Source organism: Gavialis gangeticus, unplaced genomic scaffold (assembly GCF_001723915.1).
Source record: "Gavialis gangeticus isolate Ggan-Ray unplaced genomic scaffold, GavGan_comp1, whole genome shotgun sequence".
Classification (NCBI taxonomy): Eukaryota; Metazoa; Chordata; order Crocodylia; family Gavialidae; genus Gavialis; species Gavialis gangeticus.
In genome coordinates this window covers 73,839,446-73,855,762 of record NW_017729024.1, presented here as the reverse complement: position 1 = coordinate 73,855,762, position 16,317 = coordinate 73,839,446, and the positions used below count along the sequence as shown (strand labels likewise).

The 16,317-nt window shown below is 39.8% G+C and overlaps 1 protein-coding gene across 2 annotated transcripts in view; it reads left to right on the top strand.

Annotated features, from left to right (window-relative positions):
* PJA2 (praja ring finger ubiquitin ligase 2) overlaps nucleotides 1-14,017 on the top strand; it is a 90,770-nt gene extending 76,753 nt beyond the window's left edge. For both annotated transcript variants that reach the window (XM_019517245.1, XM_019517246.1), the window contains exons 7-9: nucleotides 9,431-9,545; nucleotides 9,821-9,942; nucleotides 13,356-14,017. In XM_019517245.1, the coding sequence (XP_019372790.1) occupies nucleotides 9,431-9,545; nucleotides 9,821-9,942; nucleotides 13,356-13,478 (360 nt within the window). In that variant the 3' untranslated portion in view covers nucleotides 13,479-14,017. The remainder of the gene's footprint in view (nucleotides 1-9,430; nucleotides 9,546-9,820; nucleotides 9,943-13,355) is intronic.
* Nucleotides 14,018-16,317: the final 2,300 nt, after the last annotated feature.

The window sequence follows — 16,317 nt, the reverse complement described above, 5'->3', positions numbered from 1 at the left end:
GCACTTGGAAGATTGTCCCTCAGGGTCCAAAAGGGAAAGTTGAAGGTGGTAGAGTGTCACAAAGGCACAGTTTAATATTTTTTGAGGTGTATCTTATATGCCACTGCATCTTGTTAACTGGAAAATATGCTGTTAGTAATATCTTGAAGTCTGAGTCTATACCTTTCGTAAAAAGAAAAAAAAAGGGTTAGTAGTTCTTTGCTTTGCTTTGCTTTGCAAGTGCTAGTACATTGTTTTGGGGTTTTTGGTTTTGGTTTTTTTTACTAAAAGCATTACTCCGTTTTCCGGTTTTGTGTCATTATCAGGGTGAACAGGCCTTAAGCCAGTATAGTTCCATTTATGTTGGAAAGAATTTTTATAGGGCATAGGAACTCAGCAGTTTGAAATTCGGATGGCGTTCTGTCTGTTGTGCTTTCTTTAGACAGTGTTCTCTTTTGTTACCTAGATGGCTCTAGCTGTTGACATACGAATGACCTTATTCCAGGGAACAGTTGGTCCATAATCCTTTACTAATTTTATGCATTTCGGAAGTCAACCTTGCATATCTAATATTTTCCTACTAGGCTGGAGGGGAAATAGGTTTCACACCATGAAAGGAAGGAAACTTTTTCACGTAATTACAATAAAGACAAGTAGATTTATTATAATAGTGGTATCAAAATCTTGTTAGCCAAAAAACCAAGATAGCAGTCCTAGTGTTCTGATTAATTGCTGAGTCTGATTTAAACAAGGATTTTGATTCCCACTATAGACTTGCACCCTTACATTAATGTGTATGTAGTCCTGAGCAGCTACTCCATTTTCTTCATTCTTCTTTCCTTTTTTAGAATTGGCTGACCCTGGAGAGTGGGTAACAAAAATCAAATTCCTATTGAAACCAAAACCAAATTCAAAGTAACAGACCCATGCTACCTCTGGCTGCATTGCAGATAACAACAGATTTGAATAAAATGCATACAAAACAAACTTCATCTCCTTCAGAAGGCTTCAAAGGCAAACCACAGCTAGTTAGGTGGATGAAGGGAATGAAGTGCATATAGTGTATCTGGACTTCAACAAGGCTCATGACAAAGTACCACCTAGTCTTCTCATAAATAAATTGGAGAAATATGGGCTAGACGGAACTACTGCAAGGTGGCTAGGCAAGCAGCTCAGTAGCCGCAAGCAAAGGGTAATTATAAATGGATCAATGTCAGAATGTTGGGATGTTTCATTGGAGTCCCGCAGAGGTCTGTCCTGGGCCTGGTGCTGTTCAATGTGCTTATTTAATGATTTGGATGTTGGAATAGAGATTTTAAGCAAATATGTACATGATGCATAACTTAGAATATGGGTGGGCAAAATCCAGCCGACCAGGCCATTTTTATCTGGCTTGTGGGGCCCCTAAAAAATTTAGAGAATTAATATTTATCTGCCCCTGACTGCCTATTATCATGCGGCCCTCAATGGCTTGGCAAAACTCAGTAAGTGGCCCTCTGCACAAAATAATTGCCCACCCTGACTTAGAAGGATTGCAAACACACTGGAGGACAGGAATGCCATTCAGAAAGCTCTTCAGAGATTGGAAAGCTGGGCTGCAGCTAATGGGGTGAAATTCAGTGCTGATATATGCAAGGTGTTACACCTTGGGAAGAATAATCAAAAACACGTATAAAATAGGTGCCAACTGGCTGGATGACAGCACTGCAGAGAAGGATCGAGGAGGAGTTTTGATGCCTCATAGGCTCAATATGAGTCTGCTGTGTTGATGCAGGTTCACAAAAAGTGAATGAGGTTTTGTGCTCCATCAATAGGAGCATTAAGTGCAAGACACAAGAGATGATAGTGACTCTTTGTTCATCAGTTGTTAGGTCTTATATAGAGTAGTGCATGCAGTTTGGGACTCTGCAATTTTAAAAGATTTTTAATGACCTTAGAGGAATCAAGATCTTAGTTCTAAGTATCAGCTGACTCTTTGCTCTTGTAAGAGTACAGGGCATTTCCTATCTATGATATACACTGGTTTAGTGGAGGAGTTGGAGAGGGTCCAGAAGCAGGCAGATGACAAAAATGACAAGTCCCACAGGTTGAGAAATGCTGATCTAGTCCAGCCCCCAGCTGAAAGCAGGAACCATCCTCAGCTAGATCGTTCCAGCCAGGACTTTGTCAAGGTGGGCCTTAACAACCTCCAAGGATGGAGATTCCACCATGTCTCTAGGTAACCTGTTCCAGTGCTTCACCACCCTCCTAGTGAGAGGGATTTTTCCTCATATCCAGCCTTGCTAGAACTTGAGAACATTGTTCCTTGTCCTGTCACCACTGAGAACAGTCCAGCTCCATCCTCTTTGGACCCATCCTTCAGGTAGTTGAAGACTGCTATTAAATCCCCTCTCAGTCTTCTCTTCCTCAGTCTTCTCTTCTGCAGACTAAATAAACCCAGTTCCTTCAGCCTCTTTTCAGAAGTCTTGTGTCCTGGCCGCCAAACCATTTTCATTGCTCTCTAATGGACTCTTTCTAACTTGTCCACATCCTTTCTGTAGTGGGGGGCCCAGAACTCGACCCAGTATTCCAGATGTGGCCTCACCAGTGCAGAATAGAGCAGAATATGTAATTCCTTTGATCTGCTGGCAACGCTCCTACTGGTGCAGCCTAGTATATTGTTAGTCTTCTTGGTAATAAGGGCACACTGCTTACTCATATCCATCTTATTTTCCACTGTAACCCCCAGCTCCTTTTCTGCAGAGCTGCTACTGAGCCAGTCAGCCCCCAGCTTATACTGGTGTACAGAATTCTTCTATCCTAAACGCAGGACTTTGAACTTGTCCTTGTTGAACCTTATAAGGTTCCTTTAGCCCAATCCTCCAATTTGTCTAGGTCACTCTGAATCCTAGCCCTACCCTTCAGTGTATCAACTAGTCTTCCCAACTTGGTGTCACCTGTGAATTTGCTGAGGGTGCAATCCATCCCATCTTCCAAATGGTTAATGAAGTATTGAACAAAACCGCCCCCTGGGGCACTCTGTTTAATACCAGTTGCCAACTAGACATTTGAACCATTGATTACTACCCATTGAGCCTGACAATCCAGCCAGCTATCTATTCACCTTACAGCCCATTCATCCAACCCATACTTCCTCAGCTTGCTTGCAAAAATGCTGTGGGAGACAGTATCAAAAGCCTTGCTAAAGGCAGTAGTATATTACATCCACTGCTGTCCCCACATCCACAGAGCCATTCATCTCATCACAGAAGACAGTCAGGTTGGTCAGGCTTGACTTGCCCTTGGTGAACCCATGCTGACTGTTAAAGCAGTCATATGATTGGCGTCTGGAGAATTTTTTGCCCTTTCTCCAAAATGGTGCCACCTGCCATGCCAGAGGTGTGGAGCAAGCAGTGCGATTTTTTTGGGGGGGACGACACATAAAATTCCCTAAATCCCATTTGTACAACTGCCAGCATATGGAGTGCCCCGCTTCAAGAGCCTGCAGAGCTCCCCAACACCAACAGGTTTCCTGCCTTGTCTTGAAGCCTGCACAGGAGCCAGAGATGACCTGAGCAGGGTGCAGGGCCCCACCCCCGGATGCAAGGAAGCTGGCAGCAGATTTGGCAGTGGGATGGAAGCGGGGTGGTGAGCAGCCAGATGCACTGGATTCAGAGGTGGGGAGGTGCTGAGGGGCCAGATGTGAAGCTGGTGGCAGCGTGGAGTTGCTGTGCTGCTCTGCCCGGTTCCTCAGGGCCTGGGGTGATTGCCCTGATTCACCCTGCTCCCCCCCACCAGGGATGGCCCTGATAGGAGCTGATGGGCAAGGCTATTTGAAGCAGAGTGAGAAGCTGCAGTGTGGGTGCCCCACTGCTCCCCAGCTGCACTCACTGCATGTGAAGTGGCAGCTGAGGATTCTGCAGGCAGTTCCCATGGGTGCCTAGCCATGCAGCTGGGCTTCTAGCTGCATGCCCATTCTAAAGATGTGGGATACTGTGAGCCTGACACTAAGGAGAAGCTGTGTGATGTTGGACTCATAGTGCCTGGAGAACTTTAAAAAGTAGGTATGTGAACTTCAGCCGCATTCTACTTTTTAATGGTGCGGAGGACTAAGTCCAACATCAGACAGCCTCTTCCTCCTGTTGGGCTTACGGTTTTCCACACCTTTTAAAAAGTGGACATGCAGCAGGTGCCATGAGCTGGCACTGGTAAGAGACTGTCTGATGTTGGGCTCACCGTGCCCCCTGATCTGCAGCTGTTCCCCTGATCAGACAGGGGACAGCTGTGCCCCAGGCCCCAAGACTGCCCCCATGTCCAGTCCTAGTACACAGCTAAGCATCAGGATTGATCATGAACATCCATGCCACACAGTCAATTTTAAGGCATGATGTAAAGTAGATGCATATAATATGCAGTATCTTTGTGGTTTGTTTACTGTATTATCACACCATAAATTGTATGTAGCATGTTACAATTTATGGCATGATTAAAACATTTACTGCACCATACATCTAATGTCTGCCAGGGCCCCTAAAATTTTTCTGCCCTTTCAGATTATCTAGGATGCTGCCTTCCAACAGTCTGATTTAGGAAGAGTTAGAAGCTATGTTCCATGTTCTCTTAAAACTGGGTTCTACTAGATGAATTTCTTACAAAAATTGCGAGTGCAAGCTACCTAAACCAGAACAAAGTGCAGCCCAATTTCATCCTGGCAAAATACACAAGCTAGAAATCTGTTTCAAGGACTGCTTTTAAAGGAAGCTTTAAATAAAACTTCATCTTGTTTTTTTGCCGTTGTAGATGTAGCCTTAAAATCACTTAACATGCAACTAGATAAACTAAAATGACTGCCAAGCAAGACAAAAAAAATCACTGGGTTAGAGAATGAAGTAAATGTCTCAAAACACAGGCATGATGTAAAAAGTCTTTTCCTCTTTAGTGCCATGGTTACAATGCTTACTCAGATGTCCGAGCTCTGCATTTTTTCTGGGGGGAGGAAGCAAGGGAAAGACTTTTGGCCTGGTCTGTTCTGGGATGCCTACAGTTAAAAATTTGACACTCCCCTCCATTAATGTGAGTTTTTTTCAAATTCAGATAATAAACCACTTCCATGAATATACTTTTCACTTTCACATGTCAGTATTTCCTGATTATCTAGTTCCTGGGTTGGACTTCTGGTCCCCCTAGGTCAGCATCCAGAATGTAGGAAATATTCTTAAAATGACATTTTATTCTGTACTTTAGAAAGCAGACAGACTGGCTACTTCTATGAGGTATATGATGGTGAGTCCAGGTGTTTCACAAATGGTAACATTTTTCATCTGAGGTTAATGGTGTTTTAGAAGTATAACCACTGACTAGAAATGCCATGCACTGTTTTGTTGCTTCAGTAACTGATTTGAATTCCATAATAAAAACCTGTCTTTCCTGTAACTATGATTTATTCTTCCCAAGTTACTAATTTATTTCACCCCCTTTTTCTCAACCCTCCCAAAATTTCTTTATCTGAACTAGCAAATTCATTAACCAGACACTTTTCAACCGTGACAATATTACTTTTATCTAAGTCTGTAGCTCAGAAATTATTTAGAAAATTTCTTTACTCAGCAGAACCAATTTACTGTAGCCATGAAACACTTGAAAGGGATGGGAAAGTAAGAAATCCAGGTTTAACTTCCTCTAGGAAAGAGAGAGGTTGAGCTGTCACAGTTAACTGTTAACAATTAGGGGGAGAAAAATGGCTAGCTAATTGTTTATTAATAGATTCAAGAAACATACAGTGATGTCAAAGAAAACTCTTGCCCTGTGTTCAGCAAACTTACTAACCTTTAACACATTATTTCTGTTCATTTACATTCTTTTTCAATTAAACTGTATATTATAAATGTTGGCATCACCATCTGTTAATATCAGGGTATAGAATAGATTGTGTTACCTGTGTAATGCACTAGTGAGTCTGTTTCAAGTTCCCCTCTACTCATCAACAGTTATTAATAATTTACAGCCTCCCATGTCTCTTCAGCTCAAGTTGTAGCAGCTTCTTATTTCAGCTGCCCCAGTTCAATCCATGGTGTCAGTTTTAAGAAGGTTGATATGAGACCTGGATGGAAAGAGCTAAAACATCTGACTGGAAATCAATGGACAGGAGGTGCAGAAAAAACAAAAATAAAATAAAGGAATGTATAATTCTAAGCAAAAAGTAGAAGCCTGATGTTGAGTTACAAATATTTTCTGTAACTTCTTTTTTTAATAACATGCGCTTCTAAATTCAACTCAGAATCTTAGACGCTTCTTTTGACTACTTCGTTGTTTGGCCTTAGAAAGGAGATTGGTCTTGGAGTTGGAAGTTCCAGCTCTCGTAGGTATCCCCAAGCTGGGTTTAAACTAGCGAACTGGTAAGGATGGGTGTTGCAGCCTGGAACGCAGCACAAGCTACAAAACTCACACAAGAAGCTAGGTAAACATTTGAGGGGTTCACCCATGCTGAGATCTGTACTTCCACAGCACAGCTATCAGCACCCGAGCTAACTAGTTTAAAGCTAGTTCAGGAATGAGCTATGATGCATCCTGATTTACAGTAAACAGGACCCTTGAATTAAATATCTGTAAACTGTCTTTCTCTTGGTCTCACTGTTTAAAGATTGAGGGGGCCTCCAAAATATTCAAATGAGCAGCTTGTTAATCCACTAGCTTTGTGTATTGGCTACTTTTCTCTTTTGTCTTGCATCTGTTACTGACCGCTGTAGAACTTCGTATCAGAGGGGGAATATTACGATGTCCTGTTATTTAAGGTGTTTTGTGCCCGTTAAAACAGAAATAAACTAATTGCTTATTGTGGTCTTTTACAATCTTAAAGATTTGTCTGTGACATACATATATTGCATTTCTAATTGTTTCTTTTACTTTGTGAGACTAAATTCTCCTCATCATCTATTTCTTATCATTCCTAATTCAAGTTTATTTCATGGCAAGTTCCTTATTACACCTTAGTTTCTTGTGCTGAATTGTATGCACTTTGGAGGACAATAGATACTGATATATATTTCAGTACCTATCTGCTGAAGCGTTCTAGATTTTTAAAGAACTGAATTTGCATCTTAACCTGTAATTCTAAAACCTCTCTTCTGGTTTTACTGGATTTTCAAACTTATTAAAATAATGTGTTATTGCAGACTAGTTATTTGATAGAGTGGGGACTGGAGTTGACAAGTATTCAATAGTATTTCACACTAATTCAAATTTTTGTCATAACTGGGACAAACTGTACATTCAAATTTGGGCTCCTTATACCTGAAGTATAATTTTAGTATGCTCTTTTAAAAAGTGAAATAAATTAAGAAGTAGCTGAGCTTATTTCCCTGGTCATTATGGCTGCTTACGAATGTTAGAAACAAATAGCTTTATTGGAAGAAGCAGCATGTTAGTTTGACCCAGCTCCACAGCACCTGTATTGATCAAGTGCTTTAGTGGGGCTTTTGGATGCTTTTATCTAATAGCTGATTCAATCAGGTTTTAGGCAAAAGCCCCACTAAGGCCACACTAAACCGCTTGATATACACAGATGCTGTGGAGCCAGGTCTAACTAATGCAATGCCTCTTTTGGGCACGTGCTGGGCTCAGCGCAGAAGGGCACTGAGTTTAAAGTAAAGTGCCATCTTCTGGGTGGGGGGTTTAACATCTGTAAGTAGCCGAGATGAATTGTTTTTTACTAATGAAGTCCATCTGTGGGGGAATGGGTCAAGGAGATAAATCATAGGTTGGTCTTAGTTGTTCTGGTTCCTTTGCTTTTGAATTTGTTAGGCATATTGTGCATGCAGAAGTAGACATACGTTATGTAATGTTTGTGTATTAACATGTATTATATGCTTTCTAATGAGAGAGAATCTGGTACCACATGACCCTTGATGTTTTGGAATTTGGTGCATCAGTCTGTAAAACAGCTGAAATGCTATTATGTCTGTGTGTCCACGTCATGTTAGTCTTGAGCCATACCAGCTACCTGGACAGCTCCCACTGATGCGTGTGCAGCTGATGAACTCCTTCACTTCCATTCCTGTTTGCTTGTTTTTGATTTATATTCTGCTCTGTCCAAAAGGCTCAGAGTGGCTTACAGCACAAAGAACATACTCCCAGCTGCCAAAATAGCTTCCCGGGGTCAGTGGTAATTCACCATAAACAACACAATACTTTCACATACTTTAAGGTGGTTTTAATTCACTGCCAAGCAGAATTCAGGTGCTTCAGTGGATATGATCCTCTGACTTCAAAATATGATTGCTTGTTTGAGGGTTTTGTGTGACCCATTATTCCATCATTTTTTGCTTTTTTTGATTCATTATAGACTAGTTATTTATTTAACAGTCAAGTAATCCATTCTGTGTAATACTGAAATATTTGCTGCAACAGTTCTTCGGTCCTGTGGTGAAGATGTTCTTGTAGTTTGGACAATAGGAAAATAATAAACTGCTACATTTCCACAGTATCTTTCTTCTAAAAAATACTTATTTCTTTAGAGACTGTTGATTTGCATGTCTTTCACAATCCCTTAACGTTAAGTAAAGGTTACCGAAGGACTGCTTCACTGTTCACTAAAATGCAGCTTCCACTTAAGATGGAGCATGTTATCTGTTTTAATGTTATGCTACGTAAGTTCAGGTAAATGGAGAATTAAAAATACTTTATCCAACTGAATCTGAAATTTGGATTTTAGCTAGATAGACCCTAATCATCTGTGTAATCGCACCAGCACCTTATTTTTATGAAAAATGCTAATAGATTTTTAATGACCTTAGACGAATTGAGTTCTTAGTTTTAAGTCTCAACCAATGCTTAGCTCTTGTAAGAGTACAGTGCATTTCCTGTCTGCATTATATGTTGGTTTAATGAGTCAAAAACAAGTTGTGCCTACCAAATTATCACCACCTCCTTTATTACATAGGTCTTAGATTTTTCATCTACATCTCATTTATTGACAGTGAATGCAGTCAATATGATATGTAGTCAAACCCTTTTTATTTCCAGAAATATTACCAGTCTATATTTTTTAGGAAATATTGGAGTCAAAACTAGGAAATCTGTTAACATGAGACCACAGGTACTGCTTTTAGGAGGTGATGAGTGATGATAGCAGTGTTATCAAGAAAATGGTCAGTCATGACTGAATGTCATTTTGTGCTCTGTGCAGATATTCATTTGGGAGTAGTTTGAGACAATAACTCTTAGCTAATGACCTAACTGATGCTTGAAACCAAATGTGTATATAAAGAGATTGTATTACCTTTTTGTGTCATCTGACACTGGAAAAAAATGGTAATATTGGTCTGAATATCTTGTACAAAGCATTCATTTAAAAACGTAATATTTTAAGGAAGTTTTTTGTTCTATGTTGTTTTTTGTCGTGTTAAATGTGAAGTGTGTACCCTTTCTGAGTAAGGAAAATTGAACTTTCCTTCCCCCTTAACTTCCATTTTAGACTGCTCTGGCACATTTGGAATCTCTTGCAGTTGATGTGGAGCAGGCTCATCCACCAGCCAGTAAAGAAAGCATAGACTGTCTGCCACAAACCGTTATTACAGAAGATCATAATGGTATGGTAGAACTAACTAAAAATTCATTTTTATAATATGTTAGAGCCCAGTCATAACATTGCATAACAGTGTATGTGAAATATTTAAGAAAATTAGACTAAAGTACTGTGTAGTAAATTCACTAGGAACACAAATTGAGATCACTTTGGAAACGGTGACATGCTTACTCTGTAATATTCATTGTATTATGATTAGCTGTTGTGATGTCTTCTAATTATATTTTGCTTTGGGTTCAGTTTAAATTAAATGTTAAAATGTTTTTTTTTTCTTCTAAGCTGTAGGTCAGGAACAATGTTGTGCTATCTGTTGCAGTGAATACGTAAAAGATGAAATAATAACGGAGCTGCCCTGTCACCATTTCTTTCACAAACCCTGTGTAACTTTGTGGTTACAGAAGGTACGTGCTCCTTTGGTTGTTTTTGTGCTTTTCTGTGTAACTTTTTGCAAACTTATGATTCCATTTTTATTAAACAGTTAATTTAGCTATTTTAATGCTTTAGGAACTAAATTGGTGGTGAGGGAGAAATCTCTGAGTGTACAGGAGTCATAATACAAGAACTGCAACTGACTGGTCTTGACCATTAGGTATCCTAAAATATTAAAGTAATGTTAGTATGTATATTATTGGATATTAATATTTATTTTTATAATATCTGTTGTAATTTATTGTTATTAATTACTGCATTATACTTATTTATATTCAAGTTTAACACTTTAGGACAGTGGTCACCAGCCAGTGGTTCTTGATCCACCGGTAGATCTCAGAGCCTCTTGCAGTAGATCTCAGAGCCTTTTGGACTCAATCTGAGGCTGGGGTGGGTGACTGAATGCCTGCGTGCATGCACGCATGTGCCCCAGCCCAGCAGGTCAGTCCATGGGGGAGGGAAATGGAGGGGGCTAAATCAAAGTCCCCACAATGAGGGAAAGTGCCGCAGAGGCAGAAATAGGGATAAGTTGAGTGGGGCCCTGGCCAGGTGGGATTTACATGCTAGGAGGCGCACCCCCAGATAATTTTTTCTTCTTCTCCCTTGATCTGCCCCCCTTTCCCTCCCCACAGACTTACTTGCTGGGCAGGGGCAGTAGTACATGGTAGATCTTGGGTTGCTTTTAAATGCCAAAGGTGATCTACTTAAAGGTTAGAGACTACTGCTTTAGGAACTAAATTTGTTAGTTGTGAGGGAGGGGGAAAAAACTGCTTATAAAGGGTGCAGTCATAATATAGGAGCCACAACCAGCTGGTCTTGACCATTAGATATATTAAAGATCTACAGATAAAATAAACAACTAAAGAGGCACAGTTTCTGTGCAGAGCCCTAGTTCTGGACTGGCTAAGAGATGGAAAGACTAACCCTTAGAGTACCGTGCTCTTGTTTGGGCTCCCCGTTACTAGAAAAAAACACTCAAACCAAAAAAAAGTAAATTGATTAGATAAGACAAAATTCTTACTGATTTGATATAGTAGTCTTAAACTTGTTCAGACTTCGACTAAGTGAAGACATTCAGGGAGGCTTGGGGAGGTTGGGGGGGCAAGCAGGCTTAACGTACAACTGCATCCCTTCCTCCCCCAACCGATGATTACTTCCTTGACTCCTAGCAGGGATGAATTCTGGCACCTGGAGCAGCTTGTGGGGTGGGGGGTTGAAGCAAGGGGGCTGGCTGGTCTGCAGGAGTGGGGAGGGAGGAGGAGGAGGTGGAGGTGGCAAGGGGCTGAGGTACTAAAAATAGTTCAGTGGCAGGTGCACAAAAAGTACAACCCTGGTACTGGAGTCAGCAGCCTGGCTTTCCCAGCTTTGGGCTGTGCAGGTGACTGTACTGAAGTTCAGTGCACCAGTCTAACTTAATTCAGTTTGAGTGTACACTGATCCAAGTCTGCTGTAGACTAGGTTCTGCCATTTTTGGATCTGTTTATGTGTGCGGAACTTCAGTACTATTAAGGGTTTAGATTGATTTCCAATCGCTGGGACCAGGTCTAAGTGTAAAGTCCACACCTGGGTGAAATAAGTTAGATCAGGTGGCCATTTTTAACCCAATCTAACCTCCCGCTAACCTCCCCAAATGTCTGCACTTAGCCCTTGTCTTTTTAACTTGTCTAGCAAGAAGAAGAGTAAAGGCCCATATAACTATTTAATGAGGGCTACATCGCTAAAGGTGAAAAATTAAGGTATTTTAGAGCAATTTAACCAGAAGTAGTAGTGTTACTGTACAAAAAAACTTAACTGAGTTCTGCTAGTTTATAGAATTGTCTCCAAAGGGGGGTAGGCTTTAAATGCTTCATTGATTATGAGCGACTAAATGAAGCAGTTGTGAATTGCTGGAATATTCCAGCAATATTAGAGATTTGGATAAGACCACCTAATACCAGCTCTAAGTTCTGTGTTCTTTTTACTACTGTATAATATTAAGGAAAATTGAAAACTTAGACTCCTTATAGCTATTCATTATTGTCAGATGAATTAACCAGTTCAAAATCATTCTGATCTTGTGGTTCCTTGTCTTAGGCATGCCAAACAATCATTCCATAATCAAGTAAAAACTAACTGTTCAGTCTGATATAATCCCTAAGTCTGTACAGCCCCAGAAGCCCCAGTCAAGGTTAGGGGCCCATTATGACAAATTCTAAATTAGGAGTGGCCAAACTTCCTAAAGTTTCTCGCTACAAACCAAAAATGTAATGAGACTGAAAGTCATATGATACAACACCTTTTGAGATGTGCATGCCCCAGAATCAGTGATATGTGCACAGTGCACCTGCTCAAATAATAATTCATCATAAAATGACTTTCTTCAGGAGCAACATTTAAACTTGCAAGCCACAATTGGTCCACTCTGTTTTAGTAATAGTGGGCACATTAACATGTTCATTAATGTGCATTAATTTTAGTACTTGTAATGACCAGTACTAACTTAATGTGCTGGAATTGACACTACTGCCCATTAGCACAGATGAGTGCTTTTTTGTGATGTTAATGTGCTTTAGACTACATCTGCTATGCAATAGGATGAGTTTTGCCCACTAATGCACAGTAAAATAATCTAATGTGCATTAGGCGTCTCGTGTACACATGCCCAGTCCCCACCTTTATTCATCTATTTTAGACTAAACCTATTTGTAGAGGATTCTAATACAGTGTTAAATGCCTTTTGTGTTATTAATGAAAATTGTTTGTCCCAGTTCAAGTTTTCATATTTCTGGATAGTTCTTCTTGTCTTTAATCTTGGTGTGTATCTTTAGCTAATGGTAGACAGCTCGCAAATATTCTTGGTTTTAATTTGCTGGTGATTTTAACCCAATAACTTCCTATTAGTGTTTTTTGCAGTCATGTTAGGATGCAATTTGACACAATTTCTAAGATTCCTATTTCAGCAACTAATAATCTGTTTAAACTATGCTTTATCACCAAATCCTACATGCTGTTGAAGAACTGGCGTAGGAAGATGGAGCAAGCACAAATTATCTGCACTTCTTGACCTAGTTATACAGCAAGAAACAGCACATGGGCCTTAACAGTGAATCCCTCAAACCAGGGTTTCTTATAATATATACCACTGACAGAAGGCTGTAATCTAAATGTCACATCTATTTTTGCCTGATTTTAAGGGTGGTGCTCCCCTGGAAGTAAAACAGTACTTTCATTTTAACTGACAGTATTAACTAACCTATTGCTATTGTTATTGTTCCATCCAGCCCCTCTATCCAAATCTGAAGTAATTCTGTATTACAATGTAAGATCCTATTCTAGAAACATTACCTATGAGCATGCAGTCACACACGTGCTATTCTATTAATCTGTTTCTTTTTGTCTTCTCTAGTCGGGAACATGCCCTGTATGCCGTCATGTACTTGCACCTGTCCTCCCTGAAGCAGCCGCCGCTTCCTTCTTGTCTGATCATGATTCCCCTCCCTCAGTCCACAGCACTTCAGGAACACAATAAAATAAGTATCTGAAATGAGATTTTGGCCCATCAAGCTAAAAATGTAAATCTTTCCTGTTTAATTACAATGTGAAAATGATTATATATAAGAATATTATATAGAAAAATGCTATATATAGTATATATTTTAGTTTAGAAAGAGAATGTAAGACTTTCTAAACTATGTTTAGGTTTATGGTAATAGCTAAAATTTTCAAACTGAAAGTCGGGGGAAAAAACATTGCACCCATTCTCTGCAGTAGACTATTTCTGTTACTTGTAATGTCTTAAGCTTGTAACCCGCCAGATTTGTCCAAAAGATTGATCATTAATGTGGCACTTCACGTTCAAATTCTTGCAACTGCAGTGCAGTTGGAGCTTATTAAAGTTACGCGTATAACCTGTTTTACTTAATATAACTATTTTTTTTTGTCAAAGATAGTGCCACTGAGTGACTTTGTAATTGATCTCTCATATTTGCATCAAATGTGAAGACATTCTGTGATCACAGCAGTAGTAAAATTTGGTTTCACTGGAAATAAATTTGCATAATTCAACCATTTTTTCATATGAGTTTTTTCATAATATCTGTTTTTCCAAATGTCTGAAGCACTGGTTAATCACTACTGACACTGACCTGGAATTTAACAAATACTTGAATTGTTTCTGAGTGTATGTATGAAGGTTTCTGGATTTTGCTCGTTTGTTTGTTTTTAAGATGTATGGAATGTGGACCTTTAAACCTGGTATTATCAAAACAGTCTACAACAGAGGTGTTGAATGACCCAGCTTGGGACTGAGGTAGGTAGGTACTAAGACCCAGGTGCCTCTGCCACTTCTTGCTGCCCAACTGCAGCACAGCACAGGGAGAGCTACCCTTCCACTGAGGCTCCTGTCCCCTAGTTGCAGAAAAGTGTTCACTTCTCCCAGCCAGCTCTGCAGGCTGGATCCAAAGACTCTACAGACTGGATCTGGTCTGCAGGCCGTAGGTTGCCAATTTCTGATATAAAGAATTAAATTGCTCAGAGTTGGGCTTCTATTTCTTTATTTTTCCTTTTAAAGTCCAGTTCTAAAAATGTTTAGGCTTTGGAGGAGTTGGCCGATTCAGTGTGCAGGGATGTTAATACTTTCTTGTCTCTTAGAATTGTTATGCCTGAAAACTAGAGAAGTGCTCCTAAAGCTGAATTGTAGCATCTCCCTGAAGGCAAAGAATGGAATATGGTAATGGAATAAACTATTTGTGAGTTAAGACAGTGTATTATCAGTAGTATAAAAATAGGAGTAAGAGTTTGGTATTTCTGGTGGTTGCAGTGGACTGTACTAAAATTAATATTTTTAAGAGGAGGGAACTGAAGAAGATTGGATTTTAATGGACTTCTCAAACTGTACTGTTTTGCCATCAGTAACATGTTATTTTAAACTTTTTATTTCTATTGAAAGTAAATCTCATATGGCAAGAATATAGGTTTGAGGAATTGTATGTGCCCTTCAGTAACCAATTATTGTTGAAAAACTTTTCATAGTTGTGAATTAAATCCAGGTCATTAAAAACAGTGACAGTTCTTTCCCTTACTGTGAAGGGAACTGGACCTGGCCTTTGGAGAAGAATAGCTACTGTTGGTAAATAAGCCCTTTTCATACAAATTTTGTTCTCTTCCTTCAGCTTCTGAGATTTATTCAAAATTATGGCACCCATTGGAATATCTGATTTACCTTATAAACATTAACACACTATGAAAACACCACTATGAAATACGGAATGGTATTTAATTTTGAAGGGAAAACACTAATGTTAGATGGTTTGTCCAGATGTCACACTGGAAGTCTGTAACAGAGCAAGGTATTGAATCCAGGTATCCTGTATCTAGTGTAGTGTTTGAACAAAAAAAACATTGTTTCTCAGTCTTAGAGTACAGGGAAGCTGAAACAGGTCCTGGCAGAATGATAGGGAAGGGTAGTGAATGCAGCTCCAAAAGTGCGTTTTCCCAAAAGCCCCCACATCAGAATTCCCTTGGAATAGTCTTTGGCAGGGATTTTGGGAGCAGATGACAGCAGTCAGTGCTTTTTCACAGGCCCTGAAGCTTTTCTTTTAGCGGTCCAATATGGAATCAATACTAATCCAAGAAGCACTGTTTTTTATCACAAAAATCCTGCTATAAATTGCTATTTGGAGTTGCTAGGGAATTGGTCAGTGGCAGTTTAAATTCTGAAGCATCCCAAGATGCCATGGTGAAATAAGGACAGCAGGGCAGTTATGTGACCTGTTAAAGCTGATCCAAAAGTCACGTGGTTTTTAGTGTATTGGTGGATTTAGGAGAGGGGAGAGAATTATCATGTGTTTTTTATCTCCCTTCACAGGCTAGAGGATGGAGAGTGTTTTAAACAGTTGCATTTTTTTTTTGCTTGTTAATGTCATTGTTCTGCCTACTCGTACCTATATACAAAAGATTCAACTGCAGACTTTCTGACAAGCTTATGTTGGCTTCGTGCATCTGTTGTGTACAGGCTCAGTGCTGTAGGATGTCCTTCATTTCCATTTCCAAAGAACATTTGTTCTAAAGAGAATTTTCCCAGATAGCATGTTAAGATTTAGAAATTCTCTGCCAGTTGTTTAAAGATTTCAGTTCCAAACTCAACCAGCAGCCTCACTAAGCTTGAGACAGCTGCTAGGGTTTTTTTTTCTTTCCTTGCCATCTGTTGCTGGCCTCAGCCCTTGGCTCCCTTCTCTCTTCAAACAGCTGGCAAACAGTTGTCAAGAAGAAGGTGATTTAAAAAAAACAAAACAAAACTCTGAATTTATAGGTGTTACTTGTAGGTCTTGCAGACCTGTGTTTCTTAATTGAAGGAATAGGACTTTTAA